This window comes from Nerophis lumbriciformis, linkage group LG24, assembly GCF_033978685.3.
Source record: "Nerophis lumbriciformis linkage group LG24, RoL_Nlum_v2.1, whole genome shotgun sequence".
Taxonomy (NCBI): domain Eukaryota; kingdom Metazoa; phylum Chordata; class Actinopteri; order Syngnathiformes; family Syngnathidae; genus Nerophis; species Nerophis lumbriciformis.
Window position 1 is genome coordinate 41,323,220 of NC_084571.2, and position 24,281 is coordinate 41,347,500.

A 24,281-nucleotide genomic window follows, 5' to 3' on the forward strand; every position below is an offset into this window, starting at 1 on the left:
CGTACCGAGAAATATAAAGCCTACAGTAAAAATAAGTACCGGTAATTTCCATTTATTTATATAGCGGATTTCACAGACAGAATCACAAAGTGATTTACAGTGTGTATAGAAAATGAAAGCATAGTAAAAAAAAAATCTAAGAATATAATAATAAATAAAACAATTTAAAGTGAAATTTCCTCCCGTTCCTCACGCCCCACCTGTCATGTCTCTATTCCCCACCAGTGGGGCTCGCCCCACACTTTGAGAAACGCTGCTCTAGTGACTGCACGTCACTGAACACTACACACAGGAAAACAGCAAAAAACTCAAAATATGTGATGTGACAGGTGGTGACAGTACACCTACTTTGAGACAAGAGCTATAGTGATGCATGCTTGGTTATGCTTTAAAGTCATATCCAACAATTGCGACAACGACTTTTTACTGTCAACTGAGTTTCGTTTTTTTAATGATTTCTGCTGGTGGTGTGCCTCCGCGTTTTTTCAACGCAAAAAAGGTTGAAAAGCACTGATGTAGTGTATGCTGTAAAAATAGTTTATGATTTTTTTTATTACCTATTTTTTTAGGGCTGTCTTCAATCCCTCAGTTGAATCGTCAGACATTAAACCCCCCTCCTCCCCACTTGGGAGAGAGTTTGGCGTTAAGTACCTGCTGAGGCCCCCGTGAACAGCAGGTGTGTTGGCAGGATGATCATTAGTTAAATAATCTTGTGTGCGGGCAAATAGTTTTTTAGAGAGTAAAAGATCATTCTTATCCACTTACAATATCGTCTGTCACGAGAAAGCGATCGCTGCTTCCGGTCGCTGGCTGGCAGTGTTTAGGCTTCCCGCATCCTACTCTCTAAAAAACATTTTTTATTAATAGTGTTAGTAAGTTGTTTCTACATGGGGAGACCAAGCTTGTCGAGACGCACTGCAGTCAAACACCAAGCTATGCGTGCCAGCAGGCCAGCCCGATCCTGTCATAGGCATGAATGATGTGGTCATCACCGTCTTTTTCTACATTAACGTCTCAGTTTGTCATTTTTGTATTTCATAGCCAACATTTTCCTTTGCAGGTGGACTGCTGGGAGCTTTGTTCAATGTTCTCAACTACTGGCTCACCATCTTCAGGATCAGGTACGGAGGAGACAAATCTCAGCAAGCACAAAACACGTGTTTGGATCGTTTTTCCCTGGTCAAGAGCCAAAAGGTCAAATGACGCGTTCACACTATAATGTTGTTGTGTAGTGTTTGTCAGCAAAAGTGTATCAGTGTGTAGCCATTAGAGTTGCGCGGTTTGCGGGCACAACCGCGGAGTCCGCGGATTATCCGCGGATCAGGCGGATGAAATTTAAAAAAATTAGATTTTATCCGCGGGTCGGGTCGGGTCGGGTCGGGTCGGGTCGGGTCGGGCGGTTGAAATAAAAAAAAATTAGATTTTAAATAGATTCAGGCGGGTGGCAGTTAAACCAATTGGGAAATATATATACATAGTTAAATGTTGTTACCCACATACGAAAAACGAGCAGGCACCTGCAGCATATGCCCCAACAGAAGAAAAAAAAGAAAAGAGATGGACACTTTTACGGAGCGGAGAAGGGACGCCTCGCCGGGGTCCGGGACCGAGGCCCCTTCCCCCGAGAGGGCCCCACCGGGAGCCGTAGCTGAGGCGATCCGCGAGAAGGGCCCGACGCACGTCCAGGGTCACCACCGCGCCCACCGCACCGACACCCCGCCTCGTCCACCTTCGCCGCGGCCGGCGTCACACGCAGCAGGTAAGCAGCTTACCTGCCCGCCACCCCCGTGGCCGGGGGCTCGTAATAGGGGTCACTCCGCGCGCTCCGCCCGCGCAGCTTACCTGCCCGCCACCCCTGTTGCCGGGGGCGCGTAACAGGGGTCACTCCGCGCGCAGTGCGCTCACGAAAGGGGTGGGGCTCACCCTGGTTGATATAGACTGCAGCTAGGACGGTGGCCATGGACGTCGGAACCCGCTAAGGAGTGTGTAACAACCCACCTGCCGAATCAACTAGCCCTGAAAATGGATGGCGCTGGAGCGTTGGGCTCATACCCGGCCGTCGCCGGCAGCGAGACGCGCATGGAGGTGCGCTCAGCGCGGCTCCCATATGATTGCGCACTGGTGTGCGTCTGGGTCGTGACAGCGTGGCACGCGAATGTCTGTGATGCATTGGATCAGTCTCCTTTCTTTAACAGGCAAAAGCTTTATAACCTCACTAATGCCTTGCATCGTCTATATTAGATATATAACAACGGGCGGGTGCGGGCGGATGGCGGGCGGATGCGGTTCTGATCAAATGTTACATCGGGTGGATGGCGGATGGTTGACGACTTTCTGATGCGGTTGCGGATGAAATAATTGCCTATCCGCGCATCTCTAGTAGCCATACAAAGTGGGGGTTTGTACTTGATGTGCTTCTCATTTTCCAGTTGACAAATATCCCAAGCTACAGCAATATCTATAGTCTCCATAATGGGCAATAAAGTCTTCTGCTATGCACTGTGATTGCAAGCATAGTTTGCATAACATTACACCGCTAATTTAGCAAGGTATTTAAACGTTTGGCTGCATTAACCTTACTTTTTAATGATCATTTGCTCATAAGCGTAAATGAGGGTAGTAACCGTTGCTTTAAAGGGTGCTTAACAAGAACAAAATTAATGAGAGCTCATGATATTATAAAGATCCATTCTTTCTTAATCTTAACTAAATGGACTGACTCTACAAGCATACATGGCAAAGCATGTGAACAATTTCCTGAATGGACATCCACTCAACACTGGATGCTTCTCAAATCCCTTCACTGGCTTCCAGTTCCACTCAGGGTTGAATACAAAGTCTCCATGGAAATGCCCCCCTCTACCTCAAAGAACTGCTCACCCCCAAATGCTCCGCTCCGGACAGACTAACCTCCTCCAACCTCCGAAGACAAAGTTACGAACTATGAGAGACCGGGTTTTCTGCTCCGCCGCTCCGAGTCTGTGGAACGCTATACCTGACCACCTGAGGGCACCACAGACTGTGGATGCTTTTAAAAAAGGCTTAAAAACCCTTCTTTTTAAAAAAGCCTTTTTTTAAATTTTTATATATGTGTGCTCGTTCTAGTTTTTATTTGTATTTATTTTTATTGTTATTATTTTTAATACACTGTAGCACTTTGAGGTTGTTTGCTCATTGTAAAGTGCTTTTTACAAATAAAATCTATTATTATTATTATTATTATGACTGTGTAGTGAGAACATCCTGCTGTGTGTGCATCAGGTACGTCCATCGACCTTGTCTGCAAGTGATGGAGGCCATGTTGGTGGCTGCTGTGACCGCGACAGTGTCATTCACCATGATTTACTTCTCCGATGACTGTCAGCCTCTTGGGCCAGAGCACACGGAGGAGTACCCTCTGCAGGTACGAACACACACATTCAGTTCAGACTAGGGTTGTACGGTATCCCGGTATTAGTATAGTACCGCCATACTAATGACTCATATTCGTTACTGTACCGCCTCTAAATAGTACCCCCACCCGCCGTGTCATGCAGAACGCCCTCAGGAAGTGGTGCTTCAAGACATGCGGCTAATGTCTGTCCGTTAGTGATGGGTTTATGAGGCGTCGTGAAGCGTTTCGACACATTGCAAAACTGTATTGATACTGTGTCGATACTGTGTCACTAAATACTGACATCTGCTGGACATTAAAAATCCCTACAGGCAACCTATGGACCGACTCAACTGACACTGATTTGATGCCCTAGTACAGGGGTCACCAACCTTTTTGAAACCAAAAACTACTTCTTGGGTACTGATTAATGCGAAGGGCTACCAGTTTGATACACACTTAAATAAATAAATATATTGTCATTTGTAAGTTACACGTAAGTGTGATTTAAACAAGAATAGCTAAATAAATAAATTTATATATATAAGAAAATGGGTATTTCTGTCTGTCATTCCGTCGTACATTTTTTTTTCCTTTTACGGAAGGTTTTTTGTAGAGAATAAATGATGAAAAAAACACTTAATTGAACGGTTTAAAAGAGGAGAAAACAAGAAAAAATTTAAAATAAAATTTTGAAACATAGTTTATCTTCAATTTCGACTCTTTATCATTCAAAATTCAACCGACAAAAAGAAGAGAAAAACTAGCTAATTTGAATCTTTTTGAAAAAATTAAAAAAAGAATTTATGGGACATCATTAGTAATTTTTCCTGTTTAAGATACATTTTAGAATTTTGATGACATGTTTTAAATGGGTTAAAATCCAATCTGCACTTTGTTAGAATATTTAACAAATTGGACCAAGCTATATTTCTAACAAAGACAAATCAGTATTTCTTCTAGATTTTCCAGAACAACAATTTTAAAAGAAATTCAAAATACTTTGAAATAAGATTTAAATTTGATTCTACAGATTTTCTAGATTTGCCAGAATATTTTTTTTTAAATTTTAATCATAGTAAGTTTGAAGAAATATTTCACAAATATTCTTCGTCGAAAAACCAGAAGCTAAAATATTTATTATTCTTTACAATAAAAAAAAAAAAAAAAATTACTTGAACATTGATTTAAATTGTCAGGAAAGAAGAGGAAGAAATTTAAAAGGTAAAAAGGTATATTTGTTTAAAAATCCTAAAATAATTTTTAAGGTTGTATTTTTTCTCTAAAATTGTATTTCTAAAAGTAATAAGAAGCAAAGTAAAAAATAAATGAATGTATTTAAACAAGTGAAGACCCATCCATCCATCCATTTTCTACCGCTTATTCCAAGTGAAGACCAAGTCTTTAAAATAGTTTCTTGGATTTTCAAATTCTATTTGAGTTTTGTCTCTTTTAGAATTAAAAATGTCAAGCAAAGCGAGACCAGCTTGCTAGTAAATGAATAACATTTAAAAAATAGAGGCAGCTCACTGGTAAGTGCTGCTCTTTGATCTATTTTTAGAACAGGCCAGCGGGCGACTGATCTGGTCCTTACGGGCTACCTGGTGACCGCGGGCACCGCGTTGGTGACCCCTGCCCTAGTATATACAATAATATAAACCAAGTCATTGTATTTCATTTAGGATTATTTCATATCTTCATTTAAATAAAAATATATTTTTATCTTTTTTAGATACAGTCAATAAATAATGTGAACATGTATCATAACATGGAAATCTAAGAGAACGTGTTGTGGATGATTGTGGACTGGGAATCTTTTTAATTTTTTTTTTTACACATTTTTATAAAAAAAAAAAAAAAAAAGTTTTTCTGACGTATTACATTTTAGACGATTTCTCTTCTTAGTTATTATTTCTCCGGCTGTAGAAAAGAGCCGCTCACAGGGCACAGAGGAGGCGACACAGTTGGCGTATCGGTCACGTGACCAAAACAGCTCATGATCGGTCACGTGACTTTCTAAAAGCGGTACGCGCACCGACACAGGGTTTTGCTCTATGAGCTCGACGCATGCGCCGATGCATCGGTGTTGCCGGACCCATCACTACTGTCCGTAGTGTTGTAATTACTACAACATCACTATAATAGATTTGATTTGTAAAAGCACTTTACATTGAGCAAACAACCTCCAAGTGCTACAGTGCATTTAAAAACTAAAAACAAAAAAAGAACAACGCTAGAACCACAAATAGCTGCCCCCCCAACTTGTAAAATAAATAGTAAAAATAAATAAAAACTAGAACAGCCTAATAGCATACCTGCCAACTACTCCGGTTTTCCCGTAATTAGTACGGTTTTCATCAACCTATTCCGGGTTACGGTTGCAGTGATAAAAAATACGGTTTTTCATTAATTTAAAAACTTTTTTTTTTAAATGCGCGAGGCTATTTATAGCACCGCTGCCAAGCACGAGGCATTGTTTCCAAACGAGCGAACGATCGTGGAATCAGCCGGAGAAAAATCGCAAACGAGTCTTAAACCGAAAAGAAAACTGCAGTCATTCCGTGAAGAATATTCAAAAGCCTATCCGGGAATAATTATCCGTTCCAAAAAGGGTGAAAACTACGCGAATTGCACCTTGTGCAGACAAGATTTTTCGATCGGACACGGAGGAATTAGCGATGTAAAAGACCACGTTGGGACAAAAAAACACAAGTCTAATGCCGTTGCTAAATTTGGATTTTAGCCACAAAAAGGTAATGACACCAATGTTATCTATTGGAATTGTTTAGTACTGTTATACTGTTAAAAGTGTTTATACTATTTATGCTTTCAAGTCCAAGTTGAAGAAATCTTGTTAAATGTTGACAGCATAACTACCAAAATACAGAAGTATGTCCTTAATATTTTTGCAGTGCTATTTCTGTTGAAAAGTTCAAATGATTACATTAGAGATGTGATGTGCCACTTTTCAAGTGTCTGATGGCTTCAATTAATTTTCATTAATTTTTCATATTTTGAATTCTTTTGAAAGGCTTACAAAAAAACTACATTTGAATTGTAATTCCATGCTATTGACAGGACTATTAATTTTAATGAAGTTAGCTTACCATGTTTACAGTATGATAATTGTGATAGAAATGTGAATTTTAGGCACAGAATATTTTTTACAATTGAACAAGGCAGTAGATTATACAAGCTTGGACAGAAAGTTAATAATGACACCAATTTTGTTTTTAATGGAATTGTTTAGTACTGTTTTACCATTTGTTTACTGTAAAAAGTGTTTATACTTTCAATTAACAAATTGAAGTCTTGTGAAAGGTTGACAGGATAACTGGCATTAACTGTCAAAATAATTTCAAACTATTGAAGTTAGCTTACAGAATAAACATGTCAATCAACCCATATGATTTTTGCTGTAATATTTTTGTTTTGAAAAGTCACTGTGACTGATAGAAAAGTGATGGTTTTAGCAACATTTTAACCTGTCTGAATGCTAATAATCATTTTGCGTCGGGGGGCGAAGCCTGAACCCCCCACCAGGACTTTGTCCTGGACCTACCGGGGCCTGCGGCCCCTGGACCCTGGCTACTAGGTTTTTCTGATTTCAAAAGTTGGCAGGTATGTAATAGCTAGAACTAGCACACATATATCTAAAAAAATGCTTTTTTAAAAAGAAGGGCTTTTCAGCCTTTTTTAAAAGCATCCACAGTCTGTGGTACCCTCAGGTGGTCAGGGAGAGCGTTCCACAGACTGGAAGCGGCGGAGCAGAAAGCCCGGTCTCCCATAGTTTGGAGGGTGGAGGAGGTTATTCTGTCCGGAGCGGAGGTGTCGTGTGGAGGATTTGGCGGTAGAGGGGGGCATTTCCATGGAGGCACTGGTGGGTTAGTAGGGAGACTTTGTATTCAAGCCTGAGTGGAACAGGAAGCCAGTGAAGGGATTTGAGAACCGGTGTGATGTGGTCGTATTTCCGCACTCTCATCAGGATCCTAGCAGCACTATTTTGTACGTACTGCAGCTTCTGGATGTTCTTGCTGGGAATCCCCACAAGAAGTGAGTTGCAGTAGTCTAATCCTTGTCTCCATGGAGACAAATCAAGTCCGATTATTTCAAGTGTCCCTCCCTCCCTCCCTACCTACCTCAAGGTTCAAGGTTCAACTTTATTGTCCCCGCGGGGAAATTTGTCTTGGGCACAGTGCATCATTGCTTTCTTAACATACCCAAAAACAACAGAAGAAAAACACAAGCACAGACACAACCACAACCATACAACTAACATTTAAACATCAGAACATGGAGCTTGATAGACATAGGTGGCACTTTGATGTAGGCATAAAATCTACAGTATGGAGATAAAGATAAAGTACCAATGTGCATTGCACTAGAGCTCATGGATAAAGTGCTGTGTGCTAAAGTGCTTAGTTCTAAAGTGCTATGTGCTAAAGTGCTATGTGCTAAAAAAGTGCTAACCTATGTATTAAAATTCTATTGCAGATTGTTGGTCAGCTTAATGGAGGCTGGGACAAATGATCATTTAAGGCGGTTAGATTTGCATAGTGGGACCCGGAGTCTTCTCCCTGATGGCAGGGTTCCATATTCAGGAAAGAGTGGGTGTTGTGAGTTGGAAATAATTTTCTTAGCTTTTTTCCTAACTGCCTGCTCATAGATGCTCTGTATAGGCTCATATTCTTTCCTCCCTACGATTTTCATTGCCTACCTACCTAAAAGTCTTAATCTTTTTTTTTTTGTCCAGCTGCTCTCTTGCTGTTTGAGTCTTTGTTCAATGTTCCCCAGGAGTCACCGTGACCCTTTAGGAAGTAAACAAACACATCAGAGTGTGTATTCCTCATTTGAATGGTTGCACTTTGTGTCAGACATTCATGTGCAAAATGTTCCATTTAAACTGAGCAATAAGGCGATGACTGCCAATTCATGCGGTCATCTGGCACTGCATCTTGGTTAGCTTTTAGGGCAGATAGAGAAATGTATCTTCCTCTTTTAGCCTTCTCATATTTCCTGTGTGGCTGCAGTTGTTCTGTGCAGATGGGGAGTATAACTCCATGGCAACAGCCTTCTTCAACACTCCAGAGAGAAGTGTCCGTAGCCTCTTCCACAACCAGCCAGGTACAAGTCAAACTGCATGAATATCAGCGTCAAAAAAGTATTTAGTCAGCCACCGATTGTGTAAGTTCTCCAACATAAAATGATGACAGAGGTCTGTAATTTTCATCATAGGTACACTTCAACTGTGAGAGACAGAATGTGGAAAAGAAATCCAGGAATTCACATTGTAGGAATTTTAAATAACTTATTTGTAAATTATGGTGGAAAATAAGTACGTATTTGGTCACTTCAAACAAGGAAGATCTCTGGCTCTCACAGACCTGTAACTTCTTCTTTAAGAAACTCTTCTGTCCTCCACTCGTTACCTGTATTAATGGCACCTGTTTGAACTCGCTATCTGTATAAAAGACACCTGTCCACGTCCTCAAACAGTCAGACTCCAAACTCCACTATGGCCAAGACCAAAGAGCTGTCGAAGGACACCAGGAAAAGAATTGTAGACCTGCACCAGACTGTGAAGAGTGAATCTACAATAGGCAAGCAGCTTGGTGTGAAAAAATCAACTGTGGGAGCAATTATCAGAAAATGGAAGACATACAAGACCACTGATAATCTCCCTCGATCTGGGGCTCCACGCAAGATCTCATCCCGTGGGGTCAAAATGATCATGAGAACGGTGAGCAAAAATCCCAGAACCACACGGGGGGACCTGGTGAATGACCTGCAGAGAGCTGGGACCAAAGTAACAAAGGTTGCCATCAGTAACACACTACGCCAACAGGGAATCAAATCCTGCAGTGCCAGACGTGTCCCCTTGCTTAAGCCAGTGCATGTCCAGGCCCGTCTGAAGTTTGCCAGAGAGCACATGGATGATACAGCAGAGGATTGGGAGAATGTCATGTGTTCAGATGAAACCAAAATATAACTTTTTGGTATAAACTCAACTCGTCGTGTTTGGAGGAAGAAGAATACTGAGTTGCATCCCAAGAACACCATACCTACTGTGAAGCATGGGGGTGGAAACATCATGCTTTGGGGCTGTTTTTCTGCTAAGGGGACAGGCCGACTGATCCATGTTAAGGAAAGAATGAAGGGGGCCATGTATCGTGAGATTTTGAGCCAAAACCTCCTTCCATCAGTGAGAGCTTTGAAGATGAAACGTGGCTGGGTCTTCCAGCATGACAATGATCCCAAACACACCGCCCGGGCAACGAAGGAGTGGCTCCGTAAGAAGCATTTGAAAGTCCTGGAGTGGCCTAGCCAGTCTCCAGACCTCAACCCCATAAAAAATCTGTGGAGGGAGTTGAAAATCCGTGTTGCTCGGCGGCAGCCCCAAAACATCACTGCTCTCGAGAAGATCTGCATGGAGGAATGGGCCAAAATACCAGCTACTGTGTGTGCAAACCTGGTAAAGACCTATAGTAATCGTTTGACCTCTGTTATTGCCAACAAAGGTTATATTACAAAGTATTGAGTTGAATTTTTGTTATTGACCAAATACTTATTTTCCACCATAATTTACAAATAAATTCTTTAAAATTCCTACAATGTGAATTCCTGGATTTTTTTATTTCACATTCTGTCTCTCACAGTTGAAGTGTACCTAAGATGAAAATTACAGACCTCTGTCATCATTTTAAGTGGGAGAACTTGCACAATTGGTGGCTGACTAAATACTTTTTTGCCCCACTGTATATTTCTAGATGGGATCAATCATAGTCAAAATTGCTGTTTCTCTTTTAAAGGATCCTACAACCCTCTGACACTGGGCGTGTTCACTCTTACATATTTCTTCCTGGCCTGTTGGACCTACGGCCTGACTGTGTCTGCTGGGGTCTTCATCCCATCTCTGCTCATAGGAGCCGCCTGGGGACGCCTGTGTGGAATTCTCCTGGCCACCATTTCGGCCACTGGATCGGTAAGTGGCACAAGGTTCTCTTTTAACTTGTGTTTTCAAGTAGGAATTAGGGCCGTCAAAAAATATTGCTTTAATGATATACATACGCAAAACATATACACATTTTATTTCCACCTTACCGTCTTTTACGTTTACCGCGGATGGTTTCCTGTAATAACAGCTACCAACCATTAACGAAACCCAACACAACACTCCAATACGTGCACCATGACAGCAACCACCCACCCACCACCACGAAAAGAATACCTACCGGAATTAATAAAAGGCTATCGATGCTGTCATCTAGCAAAGCTGAATTTGACCAAGCAACCCCCCCGTACCAAAAAGCCCTTGATGAAAGCGGATACAATTTCACCCTCACCTATGAACCCACGCCAGGAAACCAGCCAAAAAAGAACAGAAAACGAAACGACATCATCTGGTACAACCCCCCATACAGCAAAAACGTCTCAACTAACATTGGACACAAATTCTTCAATCTGATTGACAAACACTTTCCCAAAGACAACACCCTAAGAAAAGTATTCAACAAGAACAACATTAAATTGAGCTACAGCTGTATGAACAATATACGACAAATCATCTCAAACCACAACAAAACAATTGCAAATGAGCCGTCGGCCCCCGGACAGAGCGACTCCAAAACCAACAAAGGCTGTAACTGTGGAAAGAAACCTGATTGCCCTCTCAACGGGGGGTGCTTACAAACATCAGTTGTCTACCAATCTAAGGTAATACGCAAGGACATTAACACATCCGACACATATGTAGGATTAACCGAGGGAGAATTCAAAACCAGATGGAACAATCACAAGGCTTCTTTCAGGAACCAAAACCTGCGGAATACCACAGAACTCAGCAAACACATTTGGGACCTCAAAGACAATAATGTTGAATATTCAATAACATGGCAAATTCTTGCATCCAGCACACCTTACAATAGTGGTAATAAAAGATGCAACCTATGCTTGAAAGAGAAACTGTTTATTATTTACCGTCCAGACCTGTCATCCCTCAACAAGCGCAGCGAAATTGTAACAGCATGCCGCCACAGACGGAAACACCTCCTAGGTAACACATGAGCCAATCACCACGCCCCTACGCCAGCCTGTACCCACCCACTCTGTGCCCTATATAAACCATGGTATGTGAATGCTCCCATTAAAATCTCCTGATGATTGAGGGTACCCCCCCTCATGAAACAGGCCTGTAGAGATGAAATAGTCTTGTGATTTTTTTCCCCACACATACATATATTGCGCTCTACTACGGTATCGAGCACTATTTTTTGGATAACCTTATTAAGACATATATATATATATATATATATATATATATATATATATATATATATATATACCGTATTTTTCGGACTATGAGTCGCAGTTTTTTTTCATAGTTTGGCCGGGCTCCAGTGCGACTTAAATATGTTTTTTTCCTTCTTTATTATGCATTTTCAGCAGGTGCGACTTATACTCCGAAAAATACGGTGTGTATATATATATATATATATATATATATATATATATATATATATGTATGTATGTATGTACTGTGCATTTTTTCAAATATTCTTTGTTAATTATGCAAATTAGGTGATGACATTTTGACCCCCCACCCAAAAAAAACCAACTCCTCCTACACAAATATACCTATGGGAAATAGTATATTATATATATTATTATTATTCTGTTTGTTTAGATCTGGGCTGATCCTGGTAAATATGCCTTGATTGGAGCTGCAGCTCAGTTAGGTACGTCACTTGGAATGGCTGATGGGCAATATAAGCTGCACTCCTAATGCGTTTATTTGTGGTCGTGGCACAAGTAAGAGGATGTGTTGTGTTGTGGTGTTGACAGGGGGCATTGTGAGGATGACTCTCAGTTTGACTGTCATCTTGGTGGAGGCTACAGGAAACGTCACATACGGTCTTCCCATCATGCTTGTCTTGATGACAGCAAAGATTGTAGGAGACTACTTTGTGGAGGTGAGTAAATCAGCAGCTAGTTTTCCTGTCAGAATTATACGCCTTCTTTCTTCAGGGCCTGTACGACATCCACATCAAGCTGCAGAGCATTCCCTTCCTGCACTGGGAGGCTCCTGCCACCTCACACTGGCTAACAGCCAGGTAAGCATACTAGAGTCAATTTCCCTTTTCCTTTATCCTCACGCTCCTTCATCCCTTCTATCTAGAGAAGTGATGAGTTCCCCCGTCACCTGTCTGAACAAAGTAGAGAAGGTGGGAACTATTGTTGACACCCTGAGCAACACATCCACCAATCACAACGGTTTCCCTGTGGTGGTGCAAGGAGCCTCCAGTGAAGAGGTATTGTACCGTACAACAGCTCCTGTTATGTTCTTTGTGTTTCCATAGAGTTAATTCACTAAAACTGTATATACAGGTAAAAGCCAGTAAATTAGAATATTTTGAAAAACTTGATTTATTTCAGTAATTGCATTCAAAAGGTGTAACTTGTACATTATATTTATTCATTGCACACAGACTGATGCATTCAAATGTTTATTTCATTTAATTTTGATGATTTGAAGTGGCAACAAATGAAAATCCAAAATTCCGTGTGTCACAAAATTAGAATATTACTTGAGGCTAATACAAAAAAGGGATTTTTAGAAATGTTGGCCAACTGAAAAGTATGAAAATGAAAAATATGAGCATGTACAATACTCAATACTTGGTTGGAGCTCCTTTTGCCTCAATTACTGCGTTAATGCGGCGTGGCATGGAGTCGATGAGTTTCTGGCACTGCTCAGGTGTTATGAGAGCCCAGGTTGCTCTGATAGTGGCCTTCAACTCTTCTGCGTTTTTGGGTCTGGCATTCTGCATCTTCCTTTTCACAATACCCCACAGATTTTCTATGGGGCTAAGGTCAGGGGAGTTGGCGGGCCAATTTAGAACAGAAATACCATGGTCCGTAAACCAGGCACGGGTAGATTTTGCGCTGTGTGCAGGCGCCAAGTCCTGTTGGAACTTGAAATCTCCATCTCCATAGAGCAGGTCAGCAGCAGGAAGCATGAAGTGCTCTAAAACTTGCTGGTAGACGGCTGCGTTGACCCTGGATCTCAGGAAACAGAGTGGACCGACACCAGCAGATGACATGGCACCCCAAACCATCACTGATGGTGGAAACTTTACACTAGACTTCAGGCAACGTGGATCCTGTGCCTCTCCTGTCTTCCTCCAGACTCTGGGACCTCGATTTCCAAAGGAAATGCAAAATTTGCTTTCGTCAGAAAACATGACTTTAGACCACTCAGCAGCAGTCCAGCTGGTGTCGGTCCACTCTGTTTCCTGAGATCCAGGGTCAACGCAGCCGTCTACCAGCAAGTTTTAGAGCACTTCATGCTTCCTGCTGCTGACCTGCTCTATGGAGATGGAGATTTCAAGTTCCAACAGGACTTGGCGCCTGCACACAGCGCAAAATCTACCCGTGCCTGGTTTACGGACCATGGTATTTCTGTTCTAAATTGGCCCGCCAACTCCCCTGACCTTAGCCCCATAGAAAATCTGTGGGGTATTGTGAAAAGGAAGATGCAGAATGCTAGACCCAAAAACGCAGAAGAGTTGAAGGCCACTATCAGAGCAACCTGGGCTCTCATAACACCTGAGCAGTGCCAGAAACTCATGGACTCCATGCCACGCCGCATTAACGCAGTAATTGAGGCAAAAGGAGCTCCAACCAAGTATTGAGTATTGTACATGCTCATATTTTTCATTTTCATACTTTTCAGTTGGCCAACATTTCTAAAAATCCCTTTTTTGTATTAGCCTTAAGTAATATTCTAATTTTGTGACACACGGAATTTTGGATTTTCATTTGTTGCCACTTCATATCATCAAAATTAAATGAAATAAACATTTGAATGCATCAGTCTGTGTGCAATGAATAAATATAATGTACAAGTTACACCTTTTGAATGCAATTACTGAAATAAATCAAGTTTTTCAAAATATTCTAATTTACTGGCTTTTACCTGTATATTAGGCTGACCATATAGTGAAATCCCAAAAAGAGGACACATATATGCGTGCCAAGGCCGGGACTAGGTGAACATTTGCCAATAATACTCCAACTTGCTATATAAATAATATATTTATTTAAATAAAGCATTTTTTCTCCACTGTTGACAGCAGTGTTGGCGCTAGGAATTTTTAAAAATGGGGTCCCAGGGACCCATCAAGTCATAAAAATGGGGTCCCACGGTAAATTTTTGGGGCCCCACTTTTTTGTAAGCGTTTTGAAAAAAAACAAAAACGTATGCATTATCCTGTTATCTCACATTCTATGTTGTGTTTTGGAAAAAGGTTGTCATAAACGTTACTTCATTCATTTAAAAACAATAATAAAAAAATAAAACAAATGTGTATAGATATGTAAATGTATTCAGTTAGAAACATTCATTCACTTTCTTCTTTCCTTCATGGATCTAAACCAGGGGTGCTCATTACGTGGATCGCGATCTACCGGTCGATCTCGGAGGGTGTGTCAGTCGATCACCAGCCAGGCATTAAAAAAATAGTCCTAAAAATGAGCGATCATAAATCTTCACTATGACGTCACTTTCGTCACTTGATTGACATTCACGGCACCCGAGGGTCTTCTGAGATGACGCTGGCTGCTGCCAGCTCATTAAAATTACCGACTGGAAGGCGAGAAACACTTTATTTCAACAGACTCTGGCGCCGTACCTGTCGTCAAAACTCCAAAGACCGACTGCACAGTTGCACAATAAAAGCTCTGCTTCATCCTGCCTGCGCTACCAAAATAAGAGTCTCAGAAAACTGGCGTGCACAAGCTAGCAAGCTACGGAGTTTGCCGACAATGTATTTCTTGTAAAGTGCATACAAAGGAGTACGGAAGCTGGACAAATAAGATGCCAAAAACCAACCACTTTCATGTGGTATTGGACAGAAAGGAGGACTTTTTTTCTCCTCCATTCGAAAATGCGGACGTTATCAGCACCACTGTCTGATTCCTATCAATGCAAGTCATCACAATCAGGTAATACACCAACTTATATTCTTGTCTTCATGAAAGAAAGGAATCTATATGTGTTAAACATGCTTGTATTATCTTTAAACACCTTTAACTTATTAACAATATTAACTATATGTGTTAAACATGCTTGTATTATCTTTAAACACCTTTAACTTATTAACAATATTAACTATATGTGTTAAACATGCTTGTATTATCTTTAAACACCTTTAACTTGTTAACAATATTAACTATTTGTGTTAAACATGCTTGTATTATTTTTAACCACCTTTAACTTGTTAACAATATTAACTATATGTGTTAAACATGCTTGCATTATCTTTAAACACCTTTAACTTGTTAACAATATTAACTATATGTATTAAACATACTTGTATTATCATTAAACACCTTTAATGTATTAACAATATTAACTATATGTGTTAAACATGCTTGCATTATCATTAAACACCTTTAACTTGTTAACAAAAACATATATTTCATAAATAAGTAAATATAAATTATATATATGAATGAGGTAGAACCCCACGACTTGATCAATTGAAAAGTAGCTCGCCTGCAGAAAAAGTGTGAGCACCCCTGCTCTAAACTTTACCGCTGCTGCTATTTTTTTCTATGTTTTTATTGAATAAGTTGTAGCTGTATTTATTTCAGTATAAAAGTGTAAAAAGTGTTTTGCTTGGGTCATGAAATGATGATAATGTTGTGCCAGGGCATACATACATTTTATATTTAACGCTTAAATCTCTGGAGTCTACATCAACTTCACATCTATCCCTCATTTCAAAATGTTTTACTTTTTTGATGTTGTTTTTTTGCTTGTTTGTTTTCCGCCCTTTTTTGTCAAACAAAACTATGTTTTTAATGGCAAACACACAAAATATGCAAAATCTTCCACCAAAAATATTTTTCTTAGTGTAATATTTGATGTGAAGTAATGGGAACCTTGGATAGGTCAATAATTCATAATAACATTGATTTTGATTCAATATTATGTTTTGAGCAATGACAGTTTGAAAGAAAAAAAACGTTGTTTTATTAGTCAACATTGCAACTTTTTCTAAATTACATTTAACCTTTAAGCTTTTTTATTTCACTTTTGTTATGTTTTTGTTTATTTTAGTAGTATTTTTAGAATGTGCCGTGGGCCTTTAAAACATTAGCTGTGGGCCGCAAATGGCCTCCTTTTGACACCCCTGCTATACATAATAAAAAATTTAATGTGATGAATCTATGGATAAAAAGCAGAGCCTGGCTACGCATACGCATTTATCATAACTCTCTCTCTCTCTCTGTCTCTGCCCCTCCCTCACCAATGCTGCTGCGAGCACAATTAGTTTTGTTTTTAACCCCTTCTTAACCCTGGATGTACATTAAAAATACACGCAACCCTAACTCAAAATGCCGGACATTTGAGGCATTTAAGAAAGTCCGCCTGGACAGCCCGGACAGGCCCGCTAAAGAGGACATGTCCGGGGAAAAGAGGACGTATGGTCAGTCTACTATATATTATGTTACAAGTGAAAAAGTGTAAAATTCCATCAAGAATGAATGCAGTGCACCATCTATGGCTCAGTAACTCAAAATGATTAACATTTACAGAAATCTGCACCATGTCATCTGTTGTGTTTTTGTGTTGTCTCTCATGAGGATATGATAAGTGGAACGCGTTTCGTTCTGCATAGCCTTCCCTAAGCTTCGATGCCTTTTCTTAGGGGCACTCACCTTTTGTTTATTTATTTGTATTTACCTGCACGCTGTTTCCGACATCTACAAAGCAATAGCTACCTGCTGCCACCTACTGATATGGAAGAGTATTACACGGTTACTCTGCCGAGCTCTAGACAGCACCGACACTCAACAACAACACATCATTTGCAGACTAGAATTACTGCTTTGCAAAAAAATATTTTTAAACCAAATAGGTGAAATTAGTGGTGGTTCCTCTCTTTAAGAAGGGGAACCGGAGGGTGTGTTCCAACTATCGTGCGATCACACTCCTCAGCCTTCCCGGTAAGGTCTATTCAGGTGTACTGGAGAGGAGGCTACGCCGGATAGTCGAACCTCGGATTCAGGAGGAACAGTGTGGTTTTCGTCCTGGTCGTGGAACTGTGGACCAGCTCTATACTCTCGGCAGGGTCCTTGAGGGTGCATGGGAGTTTGCTCAACCAGTCTACATGTGCTTTGTGGACTTGGAGAAGGCATTCGACCGTGTCCCTCGGGAAGTCCTGTGGGGAGTGCTCAGAGAGTATGGGGTAACGGACTGTCTTATTGTGGCGGTTCGCTCCCTGTATGATCAGTGTCAGAGCTTGGTCCGCATTGCCGGCAGTAAGTCGGACACGTTTCCAGTGAGAGTTGGACTCCGCCAGGGCTGCCCTTTGTCACCGATTCTGTTCATAACTTTTATGGACAGAATTTCTAGGCGCAGTCAAGGTGTTGAGGGGATCTGGTTTGGTGGCTGCAGGATTAGGTCTCTGCTTTTTGCAGATGATGTGGTCCTGATGGCTTCATCTGGCCAAGATCTTCAGCTCTCACTGGATCGGTTCGCAGCCGAGTGTGAAGCGACTGGGATGAGAATCAGCACCTCCAAATCCGAGTCCATGGTTCTCGCCCGGAAAAGGGTGGAGTGCCATCTCCGGGTTGGGGAGGAGATCTTGCCCCAAGTGGAGGAGTTCAAGTACCTCGGAGTCTTGTTCACGAGTGAGGGAAGAGTGAATCGTGAGATCGACAGGCGGATCGGTGCGGCGTCTTCAGTAATGCGGACGCTGTATCGATCCGTTGTGGTGAAGAAGGAGCTGAGCCAGAAGGCAAAGCTCTCGATTTACCGGTCGATCTACGTTCCCATCCTCACCTATGGTCATGAGCTTTGGGTCATGACCGAAAGGACAAGATCAGCGGCCCAAATGAGTTTCCTCCGCCGGGTGGCGGGGCTCTCCCTTAGAGATAGGGTGAGAAGCTCTGTCATCCGGGGGAGGCTCAAAGTACCGGTAAAGCCGCTGCTCCTCCACATCGAGAGGAGCCAGATGAGGTGGTTCGGGCATCTGGTCAGGATGCCACCCGAACACCTCCCTCGGGAGGTGTTTCGGGCACGTCCGACCGGTAGGAGGCCACGGGGAAGACCCAGGACACGTTGGGAAGACTATGTCTCCCGGCTGGCCTGGGAATGCCTCGGGATCCCCCGGGAGGAGCTGGACGAAGTGGCTGGGGAGAGGGAAGTCTGGGCTTCCCTGCTTAGGCTGCTGCCCCCGCGACCCGACCTCGGATAAGCGGAAGAAGATGGATGGATGGATGGATAGGTGAAATTAGATCATCTCCCACGGCACACCAGACTGTATCTCACGCGGCACAGTGGTTGAAGAACACTGCTCTAATAAACACCTTTTCTCGAAATGCCTGCTAGTCTCAGCCTTTAATAACTCTTTGTACTTGCATGATAGTTCAGCGTTCTAAACATCACATCAAGTACAAGTTGTATGACGGCCACTGGAGGTGAAATGTGAAGAGATGAGTGGAAGGTACTGTAGTGTTACATGTGACTGCTGATACTCAACATGGATCTGCTTTCCAGCCAGCGAAGCTCTGCGGCCTTATTCTACGCTCCCAGCTCATTGTTCTCCTCAAGCACAAGGTCGGTGACAGCTTATAGGTTGCCGGTTCCCCAATTTTACACCGGCATGAAAATGCGTGATCCACTGACTATGTGCTGGCAGGTGTTTGTGGAGCTGGCGCGCTCTCGCTTGACCCAGAGGAAGCTCCAGCTGAAGGACTTCAGGGACGCCTACCCGCGCTTCCCCCCCATTCAGAGCATCCACGTGTCGCAGGATGAGCGGGAGTGTATGATGGATCTCTCTGAGTTTATGACCGCTACGCCCTACACCGTCCCACAGGTATGACATGTTTATTCTTGGTCTGCCACTGGTAAGTTTAATGCATGACTTGGGATATCTTTTTCCCCCCCCCCCAGGATACATCCCTTCCTCGTGTGTTTAAGCTCGTCAGAGCGCTTGGCCTCAGGCACCTGGTGGTGGTGGATGACGAGAACCGGGTAAGGTTGCATAACTGTCTCTTTGGGGACGGCGTGGCGCGGTTGGGAGGGTTCCTGCTTCAATCCCCACCTTCTACCAACCTCGTCACGTCCGTTGTGTCCTTGAGCAAGACACTCCACCAGTGTTTCCCACACATTCATTTATTTGTGGCGGCCCGCCACGAAAGAATTACGTCCGCCACAAATGGATTTTTCGGCTTTTGACTCGCTCGACCGCTCATAAAAGCAATGGGACTCTGTCTGTGAATGTACCTTGTAGTTACAACTCCGGTGCAGTAGGTGGCGGTAGCCTACTATGCATTGTAACTCCGCCAATAGCACTTAATTCACCTGGTGGGCCAGAAGAAGAAGAAGAAGAGGGACGGACGGGATCAAAATACGAGGGTAATATATGTTATAGGTAGATAGGTTATAGCTGCATCGCTCGCGGCTCGTCATATATTTAACGTTAATCCGCGATTTCACCGAGCGTTTCACTGACGGTGAGCAGCCTGACGCTGCTTCATTAACACCGCCGCTGTTTGACTCGGGGGCCGGGGCAGACGCACGCAGTAACAGTCACGTGTTACAATACCGACGAGCTAACGTGTCCAGGTTATAACCCTGTTGTCAATAAACACACATGGACTGAAGCTAAATTGTCCACTGTCCACTGCAGCATGTGAATGCAATGAAAAGAATAAAATCTGAGCCAACCAGCTGTTAAAATGTTGTCCAGGTTAATGTTTTGGCCATTAAAGGCCCTTCATTTCAAGATTTCAACTGTGATCGGGCTTTAAACAGGTGGCTGACCTGTTCAGATGGGTGTAACTGCTACTGGTCAAATAATGTGAAATAGCATTTAATTTTACATGTATGCAATGCCATTTAAATGTAATTATAGATAATAATAATAATAATAAATACTGTGTAGTGTTGTAAATAGTCAACGGGAAGAATTTTAGTAAGATATAAGCCATGAGCACTACACAGCCAGAAAAAAACCTAGGCAGGACAAGTAAAAATATTGGGGCGGGCAAGTAGATTTGAGAAGTCGGGCATGTAGAAAAAAACCTTAACGTTGAACCCTGCATGTGTTGAGCTGCTGCCGCTTAAGGTTAGACGGCACTGTACATAGAGCGCTTCTGCTCGTTAGTAATAAATTCTAATGTTGGATGTTCACTCCTTCACACAGAGGAGTATAGAAAAATATTTTCAACGGCCGAAAAGGGCTCGACTTGGAGAGGAGGTAGGCCTACAGTCCGGACCACAGGTGCGACCTGTTCAGCAGCAGCAGGAGGAGGAGGAGGAGGTTGACTGACTGTGGCAGGACACCTCTGCCTCTGTTTCACTTCATGTTGCTGGTAAATAATATGGTTGTAGTAGTAGGCTAAAGTTAAATTATTTAGTATTCACTAATTAAAGGGGCAGAGCTTTAAGAGACATTTTAGCTTTTATATTTTATAAGATATATTTTTTGTAAGAACCACAATTAATAAATATATTTCAGTGAATCACTAATTGTTCAAATCTGTATATAAATATGTACATAAAATGTTGTAATTATATTCCAACTCCGCGTTCTTCTTGGTCATCGCCGCTGCCGCCGCCACCCCCCGACCACACCACCACAAATAGATGCCTGTCCTGTGGGAAACACTGCTTCACCCTTGCTCCTGATGGGTGCTGGTTAGCGCCTTGCATGGCAGCTCCCGCCATCAGTGTGTGAATGTGTGTGTGAATGGGTGAATGTGGAAATAGTGTCAAAGCGCTTTGAGTACCTTGAAGGTAGAAAAGCGCTATACGAGTATAACCCATTTACATACACAGTCTCCAAGGCAGGAAGTATCCAGTAACAAACGTGTCCGCACCATTGTCAACGTAGAACAAAAGCATGGCAATATTTACACGTCGACAAACAATAAGCGTTGTTTCATACTGTACGTTTTGGAATGATTGGCGACAAGACGTAACTTTGCGGTCAAGTCATTCACAAAAGGTAAACACGGTGAGCTAGCAGCTACGCAACAGCTAAGCACACAATAGCCCTCAAGCGAGACATACGTAATAATCATTGAACAATATTGCAGGGTCAATATAAACCAAATAGTGGCATCTTACTGTTGGGAGAGTGGCCGTGCCAGCAACATGAGGGTTCCCGGTTCGATCCCCACCTTCTACCGACCTCGTCACGGTCCGTTGTGTCCTTGAGCGAGACACTTCACCCTTGCTCCTGATGGGTGGTGGTTAGGGCCTTGCATGGCCATCAGTGTGTGAATGTGTGTGTGTGTGCAAATAGTGTCAAAGCACTTTGAGTACCTTGAAGGTAGAAAAGGGCTATACAAGTATAAACCATCTTTGTTCTTCTAAAGCAGGGGTGCTCATTACGTCGATCGCGATCTACCGGTCGATCTCGGAGGGTGTGTCAGTCGATCACCAGCCAGGCATTAAAAAAAATAGTCCTAAAAATGAGCGATCATAAATCTTCACTATGACGTCACTTTCGTCACTTGATTGACATTCACGGCACCCGAGGGTCTTCTGAGATGACGCTGGCTGCTGCCAGCTCATTAAAATTACCGACTGGAAGGCGAGAAACACTTTATTTCAACAGACTCTGGCGCCGTACCTGTCGTCAAAACTCCAAAGACCGACTGCACAGTTGCACAGTTGCGCTAACAAAATAAGAGTCTCAGAAAGCTGGCGTGCACAAGCTAGCAAGCTACGGAGTTTGCCGACAATGTATTTCTTATAAAGTGTATACAAAGGAGTACGGAAGCTGGACAAATAAGATGCCAAAAACCAACCACTTTCATGTGGTATTGGACAGAAAGGAGGACTTTTTTTCTCCTCCATTCGAAAATGCGGACCTTATCAGCACCACTGTCTGATTCCTATCAATGCAAGTCATCAGAATCAGGTAATACACCAACTTATATTCTTGTCTTCATGAAAAAAAGGAATCTATATGTGTTAAACATGCTTGTATTATCTTTAAACACCTTTTAATTGTTAACAATATTAACTATATGTGTTAAACATGCTTGTATTATCTTTATAACAATATTAACAATATGTGTTAAACATGCTTGTATTATCTTTAAACACCTTTTACTTGTTAACAATATTAACTATATGTGTTAAACATGCTTGTATTATCTTTAAACACCTTTAACTTATTAACAATATTAACAATATGTGTTAAACATGCTTGTATTATCTTTAAACACCTTTAACTTGTTAACAATATTAACTATGTGTTAAACATGCTTGTATTATCTTTAAACACCTTTAACTTGTTAACAATATTAACTATATGTATTAAACATGCTTGTATTATCTTTAACCACCTTTTACTTGTTAACAATATTAACTATATGTGTTAAACATGCTTGTATTATCTTTAAACACCTTTTACATGTTAACAATATTAACTATATGTGTTAAACATGCTTGTATTATCTTTAAACACCTTTAACTTGTTAACAATATTAACTATATGTGTTAAACATGCTTGTATTATCTTTAAACACCTTTTACTTGTTAACAATATTAACTATATGTGTTAAACATGCTTGTATTATCTTTATAACAATATTAACAATATGTGTTAAACATGCTTGTATTATCTTTAAACACCTTTAACTTGTTAACAATATTAACTATATGTATTAAACATTCTTGTATTATCATTAAACACCTTTAACTTGTTAACAATATTAACTATATGTATTAAACATGCTTGTATTATCTTTAAACATCTTTAACGTATTAACAATATTAACTATATGTGTTAAACATGCTTGTATTATCATTAAACACCTTTAACTTGTTAACAATATTAACTATATGTATTAAACATACTTGTATTATCATTAAACACCTTTAATTTATTAACAATATTAACTATATGTGTTAAACATGCTTGCATTATCATTAAACACCTTTAACTTGTTAACAATATTAACTATATGTATTAAACATGCTTGTATTATCTTTAAACACCTTTAACTTGTTAACAATATTAACTATATGTGTTAAACATGCTTGTATTATCTTTAAACACCTTTTACTTGTTAACAATATTAACTATATGTGTTAAACATGCTTGTATTATCTTTATAACAATATTAACAATATGTGTTAAACATGCTTGTATTATCTTTAAACACCTTTAACTTGTTAACAATATTAACTATATGTATTAAACATACTTGTATTATCATTAAACACCTTTAATTTATTAACAATATTAACTATATGTGTTAAACATGCTTGCATTATCATTAAACACCTTTAACTTGTTAACAAAAACATATATTTCATAAATAAGTAAATATAAATGATATATATGAATGAGGTAGATCCCCACGACTTGATCAATTGAAAAGTAGCTCGCCTGCAGAAAAAGTGTGAGCACCCCTGTTCTAAAGTATTCCAGCATAACTTCATGATGTTAGAAAGTGTTCTGGCGGTGTGTAGTTTTGGTCATGGAATACATTTTAAATACAGTACTTATGAGCTTTATTGTCTCTCTGACAGAGCTCTTGACTCAAAACACTTGTATCTCCAATATGAAATGGATTGAAATCTATTGAATTAGCCACATGGAGAGGAGCCAGATGAGGTGGTTCGGGCATCTGCTCAGGATACCACCCGAACGCCTCCCCTAGGGAGGTGTTTAGGGCACGTTCGACCGGCAGGAGGCCACGGGGAAGACCCAGGACACGTTGGGAAGACTATGTCTCCCGGCTGGCCTGGGAACGCCTCGGGATCCCCCGGGAGGAGCTGGACCAAGTGGCTGGGGAGAGGGAAAGTCTGGGCTTCTCTGCTTAGGCTGTTGCCCCCGTGACCCAGTCTCGGATAAGCGGAAGAAAATGGATT

At 41.3% G+C, this 24,281-nt stretch overlaps 1 protein-coding gene across 2 annotated transcripts in view; it reads left to right on the forward strand.

Annotated features, from left to right (window-relative positions):
• The window catches only part of clcn7 (chloride channel 7), a 64,398-nt gene that overhangs the window by 36,092 nt on the left and 4,025 nt on the right, over window positions 1-24,281 (forward strand). For both annotated transcript variants that reach the window (XM_061982097.2, XM_061982098.2), the window contains 11 exons: window positions 1,061-1,121; window positions 3,262-3,403; window positions 8,404-8,497; window positions 10,183-10,355; window positions 12,057-12,108; window positions 12,215-12,342; window positions 12,398-12,483; window positions 12,549-12,681; window positions 18,942-19,001; window positions 19,084-19,260; window positions 19,338-19,418. In XM_061982097.2, the coding sequence (XP_061838081.1) occupies window positions 1,061-1,121; window positions 3,262-3,403; window positions 8,404-8,497; window positions 10,183-10,355; window positions 12,057-12,108; window positions 12,215-12,342; window positions 12,398-12,483; window positions 12,549-12,681; window positions 18,942-19,001; window positions 19,084-19,260; window positions 19,338-19,418 (1,187 nt within the window). The remainder of the gene's footprint in view (window positions 1-1,060; window positions 1,122-3,261; window positions 3,404-8,403; window positions 8,498-10,182; window positions 10,356-12,056; window positions 12,109-12,214; window positions 12,343-12,397; window positions 12,484-12,548; window positions 12,682-18,941; window positions 19,002-19,083; window positions 19,261-19,337; window positions 19,419-24,281) is intronic.